The 18,138-nt window shown below is 62.7% G+C and overlaps 1 protein-coding gene across 1 annotated transcript; it reads right to left on the minus strand.

The window, feature by feature from the left end:
* Window positions 1-8,846: 8,846 nt before the first annotated feature.
* On the minus strand, window positions 8,847-12,963 carry LOC122896533 (collagen alpha-1(I) chain-like). The gene is made up of 4 exons (XM_044234697.1): window positions 12,177-12,963; window positions 10,342-12,042; window positions 9,451-9,781; window positions 8,847-9,390 (listed from the first exon to the last, which is right to left on the minus strand). Exons 1-4 carry the CDS (start codon window positions 12,961-12,963, stop codon window positions 8,847-8,849), a joined length of 3,363 nt encoding a protein of 1,120 aa, XP_044090632.1.
* Window positions 12,964-18,138: the final 5,175 nt, after the last annotated feature.

Here is an 18,138-nt window from a genome sequence, read left to right on the forward strand (position 1 = left end):
ATTCAGGATTCTTTTTCCTTCATAATAGACACATAAATATGTTTATGTGTCCTGCGTGTGTGTATATGTATAAAATTTCCCCTCTGTATTTTTCCCTGTAACTGCCTTGCAGATGCCATGTTGGATAAAAATTTTGTCCAAAGAAAAGCCCTTCGCATTGCCTGGTGACTGCTCCCAAATTTCCTCTCTGCCTTCCAACTCTACCTGCAGTGGGAAACCACATGTAGTTTTTCTTCCTGTATGCTACAGGAATTGCATGCAAAAGAAATCTAACAGACACAGAGGGCATGCACATTCTGTTCTCTGACCCTACATGTCCTACGTAGTACTTTATATACTTTCACATTTGGCTGCTGTCCCAGCACTTAGGTATCCTGGCTTTGGCTCATTTGTGTCAAGTGAATGTCCTGGCCTGCTCGATCCTCCCCGTTTCTTTTCTCATAGCTACCCAGTGTAGGGTACCCTCATTTCTGCCAGGGGGGTAGAGCATAGGTTATTTTACTTGTCCCTTCTCTTCGGACACTAGGTTTCTCTACTTCTTGTCTCCTTCTGTTTTCAACCAGCATACTGAGTCATGGTTACTGAAGTGTGGGTGTTTGTGACCAGGATACATTCTCTTGCGTTAATGTCCACGTAGAGGAAAGAGGCTGGTAAATTGTAACTTGCCACATCCTTAAGGGAAAATGTCCACATTCCTGGAAAGTCAGTGTGGTGGATCTCAGTACAGCCAGAGAGGAGATACCTGGTACCCCTTTGAGTCAAATGAGTTGCTGCTCAGTAGAGGAGCTGTTACTCCACTCTGGAGGAGGATGCAGGCCTGCCAAGATACCCATCAATATCCCTCCATAGTCATTCAGGTCCAGAACTGAGGGGGAAAGCTATGAGTATAAATGCAAAGGTGATGGCTGTGGCTCAGAAAAGAGATTGTGGAAGATATCTTCAGTTTTCACCTAGTGCATTGTATATGAGTTGCTTTCTGACACCCCTAAATGACAATCCATACAATTTTTGAAGGATGAGTGAAATTGATGTATACACCCTATTCAGAAGTTTTGGTTGACCCCAGAGGTGGTAGGAATAGTAACCAGAAACACTTGGTTGCTTGAGCTGGGTGTACACAGCATCCTGTTACCCCGAACCATGGTGGTCCCATACTGAATGAGCTGTCTCTGTTGTTGCAGTGGGGACAGAGTGAAAGGAAAGAAAGAAATGAAAAAGAAGAAGCTAGTGCTGGTGTACTGGGTGGGTGAGTGGTCTTTGTTTTCTTCTTTCTCCTTTTTCAAGTTTATTTAACCATAGGAAAAACACCGTGATTGTGGTATTTCAGCAATGCTTAAGAAGGACAGGCTCCCAGGCAGGTTCCTGACACCAAGACACTTGTGTACTATATGTACCTGAGTTTCAGCCATGGTAAAAAAGGCTCTCAAGTCAGTTCCTGGTTGTGGAGCAGGAAAAAGGAGATGCATGCGTATCTAGATCATCTCTGTATATTACTTATGGCAATCCATTGGAGGAATTCAAGCTCAGTGTCCTGCAGGACCAGGGAGAGTGGAAAGGGATTGGGCCCCAGTTCCTGTGAAACCAGCTATTAGAGAACAGAACGTTTGGCTCCCCACTCTACTCATGGGAAGGAGCAGTCCCAGTGCCATGTGGGGAGAGGTCACTGGAGACCTTTACAGGAGAGCCAGGCCTGTAATGCCTTTTGCCATCTTTGCTTTCAGGGGATCCTTCCATACCTGTCCTTCCCATCATTTCCTGATTGCTCTTGGTCTAGCTTGCTGCACCATGTCTTCCTGCCAGGTCAGGGAATACTTGGGAACAGATGCTTGCTAGACTATTAAGAGAGTACATGTGTTAGGGGGTGTGGGGTTTGGGGAGCATATTAGGGCAGCCAAATATAGACTTCTCTATGAGCTCTAATTTTCTCTCTTGATGAACCAAGGAACTTGAAAGCGAAGTCTTAAAGAGGTGTACTTCCATTCCTCCAGGTGAAAATGTTGCGTGAAGGTATGGCCAGAAACCAGACACGTTTTCTTTCTTCTTACTCATGTGCCTTTAAAAATGCCATGAGGATGACACTTCTTACTGCAGCTCAAAATAATTGAAGGCTTCTACAGGTGGGCTAGGGAACTTGTAGCACCATGCTTAGGTAGGGTTAGACACTAGTCTAATCAATGTTCCTGCCTTAGCAAAGGGCAGAGGTAGGGTCCAAGCAGCAAGGGCAAGGTGCCAATTTTGAGTGAGCTCTGCTTTGAAAAGGAATTTGTTTGGCAATCCTATGATCCTTTTACAGTACATCCTGGACAGAACTGTGTGTTTAAGTCAAGTTCTTCTATCTTATAGGAGGAAAGACACCACCTGTAGTCTGTAAAAGGAGCATTAGGCCATGACACCCCCCACCTTCCCCAGTATGACTTTCTGTACAACAGCTAAGGAACCGTGAAGGATTATGCTCCCTGATAACTGCGATATGGGAAAAAGAGGAAATGAGAACCTTGGGTGTGATTCTGTGTGCAACTCCTATCGTGTTGGAAGTGACAAAAATTAGGAGTCTCAAAAGTTGAGATTCAGGGAGGGAGGGGGCGATGGGTGGATCAGTCAGTTGGGCGTCTGATTCTTTTTTTCTTTTCTTTTCTTTTTTTTTTAAGATTTTATGTATTTGACAGAAGAAGAGACAGCCAGAAAGGGAACACAAGCAGGGGGAGTGGGAGAAGGAGAAGCAGGGAACCCAACTCAGGGCTCTCTCCCAGGACCCCAGGATCACGATCTGAGCCAAAGGCAGATGGTTAATGACTGAGCCCCCTAGGCACCCCTGAGTGTCCAATTCTTGATATCAGCTTGGGTCATGATCTCAGGCACTCAGTGGGGAGTCTGCTTAAGATTGTCTTTCTCTCTCTAACCACCCCTCCATGCTTGCATGCGTGCATGCATTCTCTCTCTCTCTCTCTCTCAAATAAATAAATGACATCTTTAAAATAAAAAGTTAAGGTTCAAGGAGTACCATGGAACATAAAGCCATGCGGAAGTGCATAGAACTCTGTGCCTGTGCATACACAGGCTGGCATGGGAACAGACAGAATGCCCCTGTGATGTGGACACGCATTTCTCTTCTATCATGGGTCTTGAAGACCTCCACTTAGTCCTGGGGGTTCCTTAAATAATGCTTTTGCAACTCACTATAAATGAAACTGTTCCAAATACCCACAGTATGACAATTTCAGAGAGAGAAACAGTTAAGTGCAAACTCAGAAAATAAGGAAAAAGATCAGAAGACAATGTCATTGTCATTTCTTTTCAACATGGAGCATGTGGTGAAGCGCAGTGCTCCTGGAGGCAGACATGTAGTGCTCTTCAAGTCCTCTGACTTTTGTCCGTACTCACATCATTAGGAGAGATGTCTGTCACACGGTGTGAAGCTCAGAAGCGGCTGCTTTCCCTACCTCTTTGCCTAACAGCAAATGAAACACTAAGGGACCAATTAATATCACTGACATAACTCCACACATATTTCCGGATCGACCACAGTGAAACAAAAGTCATTTCTAGGAGCTAACAGAAACAATTTAAGGTGTAAACTAGGGAAGTCCCTGATAGCCTACTCACACCCAGCTGTATACCAACACCAGATGGAATGACAAAGATTGATCCAGATCCTGGCATGAGGGAAATTGCAATCTCACAAGTGGTATATAACTACTATCCACACTAACTCCTGTGTGCCGCGATTCACAATGAATCGCAAGTAACCCCTGCAGTGCACACACTCAAAACACTCATTCTCTACTGAAAGTACATATACCTCATAATTCACATGATAGCTAATGATTACTGATTGACGCAAAACATTGTGATTGTTGGACAGAGGCTACCACGTCATATGGCCATCTTTAAGGACTTAATATAGAATGCCCAAATCATGATGTGCCCCAAGGGAAACCTAAAAACAGGGAGTGGTGGCAACTCAAGTGAAGGAACTGCTTGCCTACCCAGGCTTCCAAAAACCAGCATTGGTGCTGGGTTCCAGGACATTGCCCAGAGACTCTGAGCCTCTGTGATGTTCACTGGGCCCTGAGAGCCTCCTCCGTCCTTTTGGGCAGACTATGAGGAGCCAGAGGAGACAAGGCTCCCTGCACAACCCAACAAAAAAAGTAGGAGGTCTTCCCAAGGACAGTGGCAGAGACCGCCAAGCCACCATGTAGCAGCCAGGGTGGACAGGGCTTGGCCTTTTTTCTGTTGGCAAGGAGCTGAGGGAGAGGCCCTGGGGGAAGGGCCAGTTAGCATTCATGGTGCAATACAGCCATCAAGCGGAATGCTACTGCCATACCCCGCCCCCCCCCAGGCCTGAGAGGGAAGTGGGCTTCCCAGGCTGGACAGAAGGGGCCCTGCGATCCCAAGGTGCCTGGCCCTTTGGGGAGGCGCCTCCACACCACCGGTCCTTTGATGACCAACCCCAGAGCAAGAATGGCATGGGGGTGCGAAAGCAGGAGCAAGCCGGCCCCTTTCTCTTTGTCGTTGCCCTGCCCGCTCCGGTGGGCTGTTGACAAAGGGGGCCCAGAACAGGAAGCGTGCAAACTCCGACTGGGAGGCCCAGAGCTGGCCCTTGGCCGGCGACTCTACCTGGATTTGGTTGGGGAAGCCCTGGGGCCAGGCCTCTGTGGGACGTCATAGGCGGGGAAGCCCAGAGAGATGGCACTGCAGCTGCCCCGTGTGTGTCAGGCAGCGGCTTCTTGAGCCCAGATCCCTTATTTGGCGCTTGGGGCCTGGGGGGGGGGGGCGGGTATGGCTGTACATGGGGAACTAGGCTGCTGCTGCTTCCACTTTGGCTCGACCCGCATGGGGGCCTGTTTCTCCCGGTCTCTGCTCCGCTGGGTCTGCGCCACGACAATCTCCGTTGGGGGTCTTCCCGTGGCTCTGGCCTGCGGCTCCGAGGGTGCTCAGGCCTTCACTTTGTGGGCAGGAGGGGGACCCCTGCGACGGGTGGCAGGCCCCGGAGAATGGAGGCTGGCGGTTACAGCCGGGGCGCGGCGGAGCGGGGGGTGCCGCTGGGCAACTGTCGGTCAGCCCGCTGGGAAGGCCGGACAGGTGAGAGTGTCCGGGGTGACCCCTGGGACCCGAGGGCGGGCCGGGCCAGGCGCTTGTCAGGGGAATAGCGAGCGCGGGGGCGCGGGCTACCCCTGAGATGGGCGCCGGCCGCGCTTGCTCCGTTCACCGGGGCCCGGGAGATGGGCAGGCCGACAGGCAGGCGTGCGGGCGTGCCCGGAGCGGTGCCACGGGGCCACAACCGACGTGGCCCATGCCCGGGCGACCTTGGGAGGACTTGTCTCTTTGCGGGGCCGCTTGCCACCTGGTTGAGAGAGCGGAGGCCGACGGGTGCGTCATCTTTGTCCCCCTATGCCTCGGGGCCTGAGTCTGTCAGGGGAGCGGTGAGTGAGGGGGGTGAGGGGGTTTGGGGTGGGGGTGGGGGCGGGGGCGGGGGTGTGTGTCCAACAGGGTGTCCTTCATCCGGCGTTCGTAGCACCGAAGCAAGGAAACGGACCGGAAGGGACCCCCAGAGGTGGAGGAGGACGTGGAGGTGGCCGGGGCGTGAGGGTGGGGGTGCTGCGAGTCAGGGCTTTGGCTTACCACCGGGGTGTGGGGGGGGGTGCGTGGTGACGACGGAGCGTCTGCTCCCTGCCCCGGGAAGCGCGAGGTGTTGGGCCTCTCGGGCCAGAGACACCCCCCCCCGCCCCCCCAGAAGCAGCCTCTCCTGTTTGCCGGGGCGGGAAGCAAAAATGTTCCCCAAGGGTTGAGGGCAGCCGAGGCTCGTGCCAATCTGGAGGAGGCATAGGGTTCCGCGTGCCTGTAAGGAGCACCTTTAAAGGCCCTTGGGCACAGGCGCTGGGGTCTGTCCTTGACCGCTACCGGCGCGTGCTGTGGGGCGCGTGGGCCACAAGCTGAGGTTTTTGGAAAGGGTGACATCCGGCTCTGGTCTACCACGTTTTGCGGGGTCGGCGGCCTCTGTGAGCGGGTGCGTGCATGTGTGTGTTGGAGTGAATTGGCGCGAGCGTGGGTCTGTGTTAGCACCGGTGTGTTTTCGAGGGCTTAGTAGCGTGGGTGTGCGTGTGGGCCTCTCCGCCCGTCCATCCCTTCTCTTGTGCCCCAGGTCCGAGGGGCCGGTCATCAGGGTGCAGTGGATGTGCCCGGGAGGTGTCCACCCCGGGATGCGGGTCGATGGACGGGACAGAGGAGCAGCAGCGTCGTGCGTTGGCCTGGTGTCCCGGTCGGCTGGCACCGGGTCGGCCCCGGGCCCGGAGGCGCAGGGGCGCCCCTGGGGGTTGCCCCTCCCTGGCCTTCCCCTCCGGCTGGAGCTGTCCAGAGCTGGAGCCTGGACCGGCAGGAGAGGCGGTGGCGAGGGTCCCGGGGCCCGGGACCCCTCCGTCCTCTGGCCGCGGGAGGTGGACCTCACTGTTGACCCCACGGCCGGTGCCCGCGGGCCGCCGCCGACCTTGGTCGGGAGTGGGGGAAGGGTCCCGACGGAGGACAGGGCACCGGCCGTCGGGGCGTAGCCGGGGCTCCGGGCCCAGGACCAGAAGCGCGTGTGTCCCCGGCTGTCCCGCCGAGCGGCGCGGGCCAAGATGGCGGCCCGGCTGGGTTTGTGGCCGGGCCCGGGAGCCTCGGCGACCCACGTAGGGCCCCGAGAGCCTCGCGCTTGCTTGTGGGCAGGCTACGAGGAGCCAGGGGAGACGAGGCTCCCCGCTCCACCCAATCCGAGAGGCGGGAGGTCTCCCCCAGGAGAGCGGCGGCGGAGACCTGGGAGCCGCCATGTTGCCGCCAGGGTGGACAGGGCTTGGCCTTTTTTCTTCGGCGAAGGGCGGAGGGAGAGGCCCTGGGGGAAGGGCCACTTGGCATTCGTGGTGCAATACTGCCATCAAGCGGAACTCTTCTGCCATCCCGGGCCCCCCAACCCGCCCCATCCCCGCCCCGCGGTGGCCGGGCTCGGAGGGACGTGGGCATCCCAGGCGGGACAGAAGGGGCCCTGCGATCCCAAGGTGCCTGGCCCTTTGGGGAGGCGCCTCCACACCACCGGTCCTTTGATGACCAACCCCGGAGCAAGCGTGGCATGGGGGCGCGGAGGCAGGAGCCAGCCGGCCCCGTTCTCTTTGTCGTTGCCCTGCCCGCTCCGGTGGGCTGTTGGCGAAGGGGGCCCAGAACGGGCAGTGTGCAAACTCCGACTGGGAGGCCCAGAGCGGGGCCTGGGCCAGCGACTCTGCCTGGATTTGGTTGGGGAAGCCCTGGGGCCAGGCCTCCGCGGGATGTCATAGGCGGGGAAGCCCCGGGAGATGGCACTGCAGCTGCCCCGTGTGTGTCAGGCAGCGGCTTCTTGGGCCCAGATCCGTTATTTGGCACTTGGGGCCCGGGGGTGGGGTGGGGGGGGGTGGGGGAGGTGGGGGGAGGTAGGGGCGGAGCTGGCTGTACGTGGGGAACGAGGCTGCTGCTGCTGCTGCTGCTTCCACTTTGGCTCGTACCCGCGTGGGGGCCTGTTTCTCCCGGTCTCTGCTCCGCTGGGTCGGCGCCACGACCATCTCCCCCGTCGCCTCCCCTCTCGGGACCAGCCTGTCCTCCAGGTGCCTTGACACCGGGTGTCCTGGGGATCACACCTGATCCCCGGATGCGGGCACGGGGACGTCAGGGTCCCGCCTCCGTCCCCTCCGACAATGGCAGCAGCCCTCCAGGTTCCCGTGCTGGCGGTTGGCGGGGCTCGCAGGGCCCTGGGCCCACCCGACCCATCCTGCTGCAGCTCCTTGGGGATGGGTCCCCGCGTCCCCGGATCGCCCCAGCCCCTTCGCTCCAAAGGCCTGGCGCCCAGGGCCGGCTGGGTGCTCCTTCCCGCTCCGGGCTGGCTTCCAGCCCTCTGGTTCCGCCCAGACATGGCGGCCACCAGGGAGCCCAGCACTGGCTTCCCGTGCCGGACCCGCAGGGCCCCGGGGCTGGCTCTCTGTCGCGCTGCCCATCTCCGGAAACTCCCAGGTTGCCCAGGGCGGGTGGGCGGCGGGGATCCCTGCACCTCGGGCCCGTCGCCCGTCGCCCGTCCCGCCTGGGACTCCCACGTCACTCCTGGGCCTCCCGACTCGGGGAAGGCGCAGCAGCGCGGGGCTCGCGGGTCCGCCGAGGAGTTCCGCTTGATGGCAGTATTGCACCACGTATGCCAACCGCCCCTTCCCCCACAGCCTCTCCCTCCGCCCTTTGCCGAAGGAAAAAGGCCACGCCGGAATCGGGCAAGAAATAAAAACCAAAACAGAACAGAGAGGCCAGGCCCGTGTCCATCCTCCCTGCGTCCAACATGGCGGCTCCCACGCCTCGGCCCCACTCTGGCGGGGTGGTGGGGAGCATTCCGCGTTCCGAGGCTCCTGGGAGCTGAGCCCGGTCCCCTGGGCAGCGGGCCCAGCCACGCTGTCCCAGGTGGACCCACGGTCAGTGACCGGCGTGCCACGGGCACGAGGGAGGCTCACGGTCTGCATCACTGGGACCGCGCTTAGCGGAGGCCCCGGCCTTCCCAGTAGCCCACGTGCGGAAGAGGGCCCGGGATGGGTCCCGCCTTCTCCTCCACCACACGAGTCCCCCAGCATCCGCACACGTCCAGCACAGGCACCACCCCGCCCCCCCCCCCCCGAGCGCGTGCTTGGAGGGGGGCTCGTGCCTCTCGTCCTCGCAGGTGTCAGCTCCCAGACAGCCCTTCAGCATTTGTGTGTGTTGGTTGGGGGCCGGCGGGGCTGGTTTGGGGTAGGAGAGAGCCAGTGGCTGTCCAGGCTCACCTCGTTGGTGGCCGGAGCCCCCGGGGCAGCGGGGTGTGGACAGCCTGGATCTCCTTATCCCCCAGCCCTTGCCCGCGAGCCCGGCGGCATCCGCGCAGTTTGGGCCCCCGCGCGGCGTTGGGTCCCCGGAACCGTCGGCCACCCCGCTTGGCTTGCCGTCCCCTGGGGGCCTAACCAGAGCAGACCGAGTGGGTGACCCTGGGCCCGAGGCCGGGGAGCCGGGCCTCGCTGGCCTCGTCTTGACTGCAAGTGGGGAGGGTGGGTGTCGCAGCGGTGACACCGCGGGAGGAGGTCCTTGAGGGCCGGGGCAGTCCCCGGGCAGGGCACGTGTAGCCTCTTGCGGCGGGTGCCGACAAGGGTGCCGCGGGGGCCCTTGGGGCCCGTGCCCGGACTGTGCTTGGCGGGCCGACCGCCGACCCAACGCAGCTGTCCCCCGACCCCGCGCCACGTTACCGTCCCTTGGCGCCACCCGGACCGTCCGACCGTGGGGGCTGTGGACTGCTCTCGGAGCCAGGCCCTTCCTTCGCGGGGCGGCGCATCCCCGTTGGGGGTCTTCCCGTGGCTCTGGCCTGCGGCTCCGAGGGTGCTCAGGCCTTCACTTTGTGGGCAGGAGGGGGACCCGGGTGGCAGGCCCCGGAGAATGGAGGCTGGCGGTTACAGCCGGGGCGCGGCGGAGCGGGGGGTGCCGCTGGGCAACTGTCGGTCAGCCCGCTGGGAAGGCCGGACAGGTGAGAGTGTCCGGGGTGACCCCTGGGACCCGAGGGCGGGCCGGGCCAGGCGCTTGTCAGGGGAATAGCGAGCGCGGGGGCGCGGGCTACCCTGAGATGGGCGCCGGCCGCGCTTGCTCCGTTCACCGGGGCCCGGGAGATGGGCAGGCCGACAGGCAGGCGTGCGGGCGTGCCCGGAGCGGTGCCACGGGGCCACAACCGACGTGGCCCATGCCCGGGCGACCTTGGGAGGACGTGTCTCTTTGCGGGGCCGCTTGCCACCTGGTTGAGAGAGCGGAGGCCGACGGGTGCGTCATCTTTGTCCCCCTATGCCTCGGGGCCTGAGTCTGTCAGGGGAGCGGTGAGTGAGGGGGGTGAGGGGGTTTGGGGTGGGGGTGGGGGCGGGGGCGGGGGTGTGTGTCCAACAGGGTGTCCTTCATCCGGCGTTCGTAGCACCGAAGCAAGGAAACGGACCGGAAGGGACCCCCCAGAGGTGGAGGAGGACGTGGAGGTGGCCGGGGCGTGAGGGTGGGGGTGCTGCGAGTCAGGGCCTTGGCTTACCACCTGGGTGTGGGGGGGGGGTGCGTGGGGACGACGGAGCGTCTGCTCCCTGCCCCGGGAAGCGCGAGGTGTTGGGCCTCTCGGGCCAGAGACACCCCCCCCCCGCCCCCCCAGAAGCAGCCTCTCCTGTTTGCCGGGGCGGGAAGCAAAAATGTTCCCCAAGGGTTGAGCGCAGCCGAGGCTCGTGCCAATCTGGAGGAGGCATAGGGTTCCGCGTGCCTGTAAGGAGCACCTTTAAAGGCCCTTGGGCACAGGCGCTGGGGTCTGTCCTTGACCACTACCGGCGCGTGCTGTGGGGCGCGTGGGCCACAAGCTGAGGTTTTTGGAAAGGGTGACATCCGGCTCTGGTCTACCACGTTTTGCGGGGTCGGCGGCCTCTGTGAGCGGGTGCGTGCATGTGTGTGTTGGAGTGAATTGGCGCGAGCGTGGGTCTGTGTTAGCACCGGTGTGTTTTCGAGGGCTTAGTAGCGTGGGTGTGCGTGTGGGCCTCTCCGCCCGTCCATCCCTTCTCTTGTGCCCCAGGTCCGAGGGGCCGGTCATCAGGGTGCAGTGGATGTGCCCGGGAGGTGTCCACCCCGGGATGCGGGTCGATGGACGGGACAGAGGAGCAGCAGCGTCGTGCGTTGGCCTGGTGTCCCGGTCGGCTGGCACCGGGTCGGCCCCGGGCCCGGAGGCGCAGGGGCGCCCCTGGGGGTTGCCCCTCCCTGGCCTTCCCCTCCGGCTGGAGCTGTCCAGAGCTGGAGCCTGGACCGGCAGGGAGAGGCGGGTGGCGAGGGTCCCCGGGCCCCGGGACCCCTCCGTCCTCTGGCCGCGGGAGGTGGACCTCACTGTTGACCCCACGGCCGGTGCCCGCGGGCCGCCGCCGACCTTGGTCGGGAGTGGGGGAAGGGGCCCCGACGGAGGACAGGGCACCGGCCGTCGGGGCGTAGCCGGGGCTCCGGGCCCAGGACCAGAAGCGCGTGTGTCCCCGGCTGTCCCGCCGAGCGGCGCGGGCCAAGATGGCGGCCCGGCTGGGTTTGTGGCCGGGCCCGGGAGCCTCGGCGACCCACGTAGGGCCCCGAGAGCCTCGCGCTTGCTTGTGGGCAGGCTACGAGGAGCCAGGGGAGACGAGGCTCCCCGCTCCACCCAATCCGAGAGGCGGGAGGTCTCCCCCAGGGAGAGCGGCGGCGGAGACCTGGGAGCCGCCATGTTGCCGCCAGGGTGGACAGGGCTTGGCCTTTTTTCTTCGGCGAAGGGCGGAGGGAGAGGCCCTGGGGGAAGGGCCACTTGGCATTCGTGGTGCAATACTGCCATCAAGCGGAACTCTTCTGCCATCCCGGGCCCCCCAACCCGCCCCACCCCCGCCCCGCGGTGGCCGGGCTCGGAGGGACGTGGGCATCCCAGGCGGGACAGAAGGGGCCCTGCGATCCCAAGGTGCCTGGCCCTTTGGGGAGGCGCCTCCACACCACCGGTCCTTTGATGACCAACCCCGGAGCAAGCGTGGCATGGGGGCGCGGAGGCAGGAGCCAGCCGGCCCCGTTCTCTTTGTCGTTGCCCTGCCCGCTCCGGTGGGCTGTTGGCGAAGGGGGCCCAGAACGGGCAGTGTGCAAACTCCGACTGGGAGGCCCAGAGCGGGGCCTGGGCCAGCGACTCTGCCTGGATTTGGTTGGGGGAAGCCCCTGGGGCCAGGCCTCCGCGGGATGTCATAGGCGGGGAAGCCCGGGAGATGGCACTGCAGCTGCCCGTGTGTGTCAGGCAGCGGCTTCTTGGGCCCAGATCCGTTATTTGGCACTTGGGGCCCGGGGGTGGGGTGGGGGGCGGAGCTGGCTGTACGTGGGGAACGAGGCTGCTGCTGCTGCTGCTGCTTCCACTTTGGCTCGTACCCGCGTGGGGGCCTGTTTCTCCCGGTCTCTGCTCCGCTGGGTCGGCGCCACGACCATCTCCCCCGTCGCCTCCCCTCTCGGGACCAGCCCTGTCCTCCAGGTGCCTTGACACCGGGTGTCCTGGGGATCACACCTGATCCCCGGATGCGGGCACGGGGACGTCAGGGTCCCGCCTCTGTCCCCTCCGACAATGGCAGCAGCCCTCCAGGTTCCCGTGCTGGCGGTTGGCGGGGCTCACAGGGCCCTGGGCCCACCCGACCCATCCTGCTGCAGCTCCTTGGGGATGGGTCCCCCGCGTCCCCGGATCGCCCCAGCCCCTTCGCTCCAAAGGCCTGGCGCCCAGGGCCGGCTGGGTGCTCCTTCCCGCTCCGGGCTGGCTTCCAGCCCTCTGGGTTCCGCCCAGACATGGCGGCCACCAGGGAGCCCAGCACTGGCTTCCCGTGCCGGACCCGCAGGGCCCCCGGGGCTGGCTCTCTGTCGCGCTGCCCATCTCCGGAAACTCCCAGGTTGCCCAGGGCGGGTGGGCGGCGGGGATCCCTGCACCTCGGGCCCGTTGCGGGGACAGGCGGGCGGAGGGCCCGTCGCCCGTCGCCCGTCGCCCGTCGCCCGTCCCGCCTGGGACTCCCACGTCACTCCTGGGCCTCCCGACTCGGGGAAGGCGCAGCAGCGCGGGGCTCGCGGGTCCGCCGAGGAGTTCCGCTTGATGGCAGTATTGCACCACGTATGCCAACCGCCCCTTCCCCCACAGCCTCTCCCTCCACCCTTTGCCGAAGGAAAAAGGCCACGCCGGAATCGGGCAAGAAATAAAAAACCAAAACAGAACAGAGAGGCCAGGCCCGTGTCCATCCTCCCTGCGTCCAACATGGCGGCTCCCACGCCTCGGCCCCACTCTGGCGGGGTGGTGGGGAGCATTCCGCGTTCCGAGGCTCCTGGGAGCTGAGCGCCGGTCCCCTGGGCAGCGGGCCCAGCCACGCTGTCCCAGGTGGACCCACGGTCAGTGACCGGCGTGCCAGGGGCACGAGGGAGGCTCACGGTCTGCATCACTGGGACCGCGCTTAGCGGAGGCCCCGGCCTTCCCAGTAGCCCACGTGCGGAAGAGGGCCCGGGATGGGTCCCGCCTTCTCCTCCACCACACGAGTCCCCCAGCATCCGCACACGTCCAGCACCGGCACCACCCCCCCCCCCCCCCCGAGCGCGTGCTTGGAGGGGGGCTCGTGCCTCTCGTCCTCGCAGGTGTCAGCTCCCCGACAGCCTTCAGCATTTGTGTGTGTTGGTTGGGGGCCGGCGGGGCTGGTTTGGGTAGGAGAGAGCCAGTGGCTGTCCAGGCTCACCTCGTTGGTGGCCGGAGCCCCCCGGGGCAGCGGGGTGTGGACAGCCTGGATCTCCTTATCCCCCAGCCCTTGCCCGCGAGCCCGGCGGCATCCGCGCAGTTTGGGCCCCCGCGCGGCGTTTGGGTCCCCGGAAACCGTCGGCCACCCCGCTTGGCTTGCCGTCCCCTGGGGGCCTAACCAGAGCAGACCGAGTGGGTGACCCTGGGCCCGAGGCCGGGGAGCCGGGCCTCGCTGGCCTCGTCTTGACTGCAAGTGGGGAGGGTGGGTGTCGCAGCGGTGACACCGCGGGAGGAGGTCCTTGAGGGCCGGGGGCAGGTCCCCGGGCAGGGCACGTGTAGCCTCTTGCGGCGGGTGCCGACAAGGGTGCCGCGGGGGCCCTTGGGGCCCGTGCCCCGGGACTGTGCTTGGCGGGCCGACCGCCGACCCAACGCAGCTGTCCCCCCGACCCCGCGCCACGTTACCGTCCCTTGGCGCCACCCCGGACCGTCCGACCGTGGGGGCTGTGGACTGCTCTCGGAGCCAGGCCCTTCCTTCGCGGGGCGGCGCATCCCCGTTGGGGGTCTTCCCGTGGCTCTGGCCTGCGGCTCCGAGGGTGCTCAGGCCTTCACTTTGTGGGCAGGAGGGGGACCCCTGCGGCGGGTGGCAGGCCCCGGAGAATGGAGGCTGGCGGTTACAGCCGGGGCGCGGCGGAGCGGGGGGTGCCGCTGGGCAACTGTCGGTCAGCCCGCTGGGAAGGCCGGACAGGTGAGAGTGTCCGGGGTGACCCCTGGGACCCGAGGGCGGGCCGGGCCAGGCGCTTGTCAGGGGAATAGCGAGCGCGGGGGCGCGGGCTACCCCTGAGATGGGCGCCGGCCGCGCTTGCTCCGTTCACCGGGGCCCGGGAGATGGGCAGGCCGACAGGCAGGCGTGCGGGCGTGCCCGGAGCGGTGCCACGGGGCCACAACCGACGTGGCCCATGCCCGGGCGACCTTGGGAGGACGTGTCTCTTTGCGGGGCCGCTTGCCACCTGGTTGAGAGAGCGGAGGCCGACGGGTGCGTCATCTTTGTCCCCCTATGCCTCGGGGCCTGAGTCTGTCAGGGGAGCGGTGAGTGAGGGGGGTGAGGGGGTTTGGGGTGGGGGTGGGGGCGGGGGCGGGGGTGTGTGTCCAACAGGGTGTCCTTCATCCGGCGTTCGTAGCACCGAAGCAAGGAAACGGACCGGAAGGGACCCCCAGAGGTGGAGGAGGACGTGGAGGTGGCCGGGGCGTGAGGGTGGGGGTGCTGCGAGTCAGGGCCTTGGCTTACCACCGGGGTGTGGGGGGGGGGGTGCGTGGTGACGACGGAGCGTCTGCTCCCTGCCCCGGGAAGCGCGAGGTGTTGGGCCTCTCGGGCCAGAGACACCCCCCCCCCCCCCCCCCCAGAAGCAGCCTCTCCTGTTTGCCGGGGCGGGAAGCAAAAATGTTCCCCAAGGGTTGAGCGCAGCCGAGGCTCGTGCCAATCTGGAGGAGGCATAGGGTTCCGCGTGCCTGTAAGGAGCACCTTTAAAGGCCCTTGGGCACAGGCGCTGGGGTCTGTCCTTGACCGCTACCGGCGCGTGCTGTGGGGCGCGTGGGCCACAAGCTGAGGTTTTTGGAAAGGGTGACATCCGGCTCTGGTCTACCACGTTTTGCGGGGTCGGCGGCCTCTGTGAGCGGGTGCGTGCATGTGTGTGTTGGAGTGAATTGGCGCGAGCGTGGGTCTGTGTTAGCACCGGTGTGTTTTCGAGGGCTTAGTAGCGTGGGTGTGCGTGTGGGCCTCTCCGCCCGTCCATCCCTTCTCTTGTGCCCCAGGTCCGAGGGGCCGGTCATCAGGGTGCAGTGGATGTGCCCGGGAGGTGTCCACCCCGGGATGCGGGTCGATGGACGGGACAGAGGAGCAGCAGCGTCGTGCGTTGGCCTGGTGTCCCGGTCGGCTGGCACCGGGTCGGCCCCGGGCCCGGAGGCGCAGGGGCGCCCCTGGGGGTTGCCCCTCCCTGGCCTTCCCCTCCGGCTGGAGCTGTCCAGAGCTGGAGCCTGGACCGGCAGGAGAGGCGGTGGCGAGGGTCCCGGGGCCCGGGACCCCTCCGTCCTCTGGCCGCGGGAGGTGGACCTCACTGTTGACCCCACGGCCGGTGCCCGCGGGCCGCCGCCGACCTTGGTCGGGAGTGGGGGAAGGGTCCCGACGGAGGACAGGGCACCGGCCGTCGGGGCGTAGCCGGGGCTCCGGGCCCAGGACCAGAAGCGCGTGTGTCCCCGGCTGTCCCGCCGAGCGGCGCGGGCCAAGATGGCGGCCCGGCTGGGTTTGTGGCCGGGCCCGGGAGCCTCGGCGACCCACGTAGGGCCCCGAGAGCCTCGCGCTTGCTTGTGGGCAGGCTACGAGGAGCCAGGGGAGACGAGGCTCCCCGCTCCACCCAATCCGAGAGGCGGGAGGTCTCCCCCAGGAGAGCGGCGGCGGAGACCTGGGAGCCGCCATGTTGCCGCCAGGGTGGACAGGGCTTGGCCTTTTTTCTTCGGCGAAGGGCGGAGGGAGAGGCCCTGGGGGAAGGGCCACTTGGCATTCGTGGTGCAATACTGCCATCAAGCGGAACTCTTCTGCCATCCCGGGCCCCCCAACCCGCCCCACCCCCGCCCCGCGGTGGCCGGGCTCGGAGGGACGTGGGCATCCCAGGCGGGACAGAAGGGGCCCTGCGATCCCAAGGTGCCTGGCCCTTTGGGGAGGCGCCTCCACACCACCGGTCCTTTGATGACCAACCCCGGAGCAAGCGTGGCATGGGGGCGCGGAGGCAGGAGCCAGCCGGCCCCGTTCTCTCTGTCGTTGCCCTGCCCTCTCCGGTGGGCTGTTGGCGAAGGGGGCCCAGAACGGGCAGTGTGCATACTCCGACAGGGAGGCCCAGAGCGGGTCCTGGGTCGTTGACTCTGCCTGGATTTGGTTGGGGGAGCGCTGGGGTCAGGCCTCCGCGGGACATCTTAGGCGGGGAAGGCCTGGGAGATGGCGCTGCAGCTGCCCCGGGTGTGTCAGGCAGCACTTCCTGGGCCCAGGTCCGTTATTTGGCGCTTGGGCGGGGGGGTGGTTTGGTGTAGGAGAGAGCCAGTGACTGTCCAGGCTCACCTCCTTGGTGGCCGAGCCCCTGGTGCAGCGTGCAAACTCTGACTTGGAGGCCCAGGGCAGGCCCTGGACCTCGTGTTCTGTCTTGACCTATTTGGGGGAGCCCTGGGGCTAGTGAAGCACAAAGGCTTGTAGGGCCTTGCTTATTCCTCATAAGCTTAAACAAAATCAAATAGTATGATTCTTGGTGGTTCCCCATAGGTGCCCAAGTTCTGGACCTTTAGCGCCGTTTTATGTTTGCTGGTCTAGTGGAATTTCTCTCTGAAGTTGTTTTTTGAGTCTTTGAGCACATTCACCTTTCCTTAGTTGAAAAGTATATTTGCCGTTTTTATTCACAGTGCTTTTGATGGGTTTTTTTGCACCTGAACGCCAAGGCAAAGACTACCACGTGGGGGTAGAGTGGGACTTCTTTTTTTTTAATGATTTTATTTATTTGACACAGAGAGAGATCACAAGTAGGCAGAGAGTGAGGGGGACTCAGGCTTCTTGCTGAGCAGAACGCCTGATGTGGGTCTCAATCCCAGGACTCTGAGATCATGACCTGAGCCGATGGCAGAGGCTTAATCCACTGAGCCACCCAAGCACCCCTAGAGTGGGACTTCTGTTGCTGTTACAGAAAGCGGCTAAGTCATGAACTTCAGTTGTACTCACGATTAGATATGGAGCCTATCTACCCAGTGACAAAGGGTTCTGACAGAGGGTTCTGACAAAGGGTTCTGACCCAGAACGAGACCCATCAGTGTCCATAAGGGAACTACCCTCAGGACAAAGGAGTCAGGTTGAAGGAGACCTTCTTCTGTGCCTTCAGTAGATTTAGTAGTTGAGATGCCATCTCCTGGGGTTTCCAAGGTTTCTGGCTCAGTACTTTTTCCAGAACTCCAGGAGCCTGTTCTCTAAGTGTAGAGGGCAGGAGAAGCGCAAATAATTGAGGACACCATGGCCAGTCATTTGCATTCTTAACCTTTTTTAGCCACCTTCCCCCAGGAATTCCTGAGACTTCCATCTGGAGAAGGCATGGCCCTGGATTCCATTTACCCCTTGTTCTTCAGGCCTCAACCCCAAGCTTGCCCCCACCGCTGGGGAATCACCAAGAGGTCTGAAGACACTGGCTAAAACTCAGAGCTGTTGGGTTGAGTCGGGCCACAGATGAAGACTGTCTGTCAAGGACAGAATTCAGGTGCATCCTCCCAGGCACACAGCCTGTTTTTCTAGACCCTTACAGTCCTTCTTGTCCACTTCTGGAAAACCCTCTGGGGTGGCTCGCGCTCTTTGTCTAGCTCTTACCTGTTGTGTTTTAGTAGGGGAGCAAGTCTCTAGGCTCCGTTTTTCCTTTCACACACACCCCTTGTTTTCAGTCCTCCTTGTAAGGTGTTGAAACCTGCTCCCTGCCCCTTCATTTCATACTTGTGAGTCACTTAAATATGTGTATAGGTTTTCTTATGTGGGCTTATGCTTTGGGGGATCAACCTTCTTTGCCAAGCCTTGGATCCAGGTCCCAACATATGCCGACTGGTCCCAGTTCAATGTGGCCTTGGGGAATCTGGCTAGGTCAGTCAGTGGAACATGTGAGTTTGGATTTCAGGGTTGTGAGTTCAAGCCCCACATTTGGTGGAGAGCTTTAAAAATATGGTCTTAGTGTGCTATTCTGCGCAGGGCGATAGCTGCACCCACGGAAAATGGACCATGCGTGTCTTCCCCAAAGAAGAGGACCTGTGTCATATACCCTCATACTGGGAGGGAGGCCAAGAAATAGGGTGTTTCTGGGCTACAACATTTCTGACAG

Source organism: Neovison vison, chromosome X (genome assembly GCF_020171115.1).
Source record: "Neovison vison isolate M4711 chromosome X, ASM_NN_V1, whole genome shotgun sequence".
NCBI classification, from domain to species: Eukaryota; Metazoa; Chordata; class Mammalia; order Carnivora; family Mustelidae; genus Neogale; species Neogale vison.

Excerpts from the sequence above, each read along its gene's own strand:
- LOC122896533 (XM_044234697.1), bottom strand. The coding sequence starts at position 12,963 with ATGCAGACCGTGAGCCTCCCTCGTGCCCCTGGCACGCCGGTCACTGAC. Across the intron at positions 9,782-10,341 it reads GCGCCCCACAGCACGCGCCG|GTGGCAAGCGGCCCCGCAAA; the intron begins GTAGTGGTCAAG and ends TCTCTCAACCAG. Across the intron at positions 9,391-9,450 it reads CGCTCCGCCGCGCCCCGGCT|TGAAGGCCTGAGCACCCTCG; the intron begins GTAACCGCCAGC and ends CTGCCCACAAAG.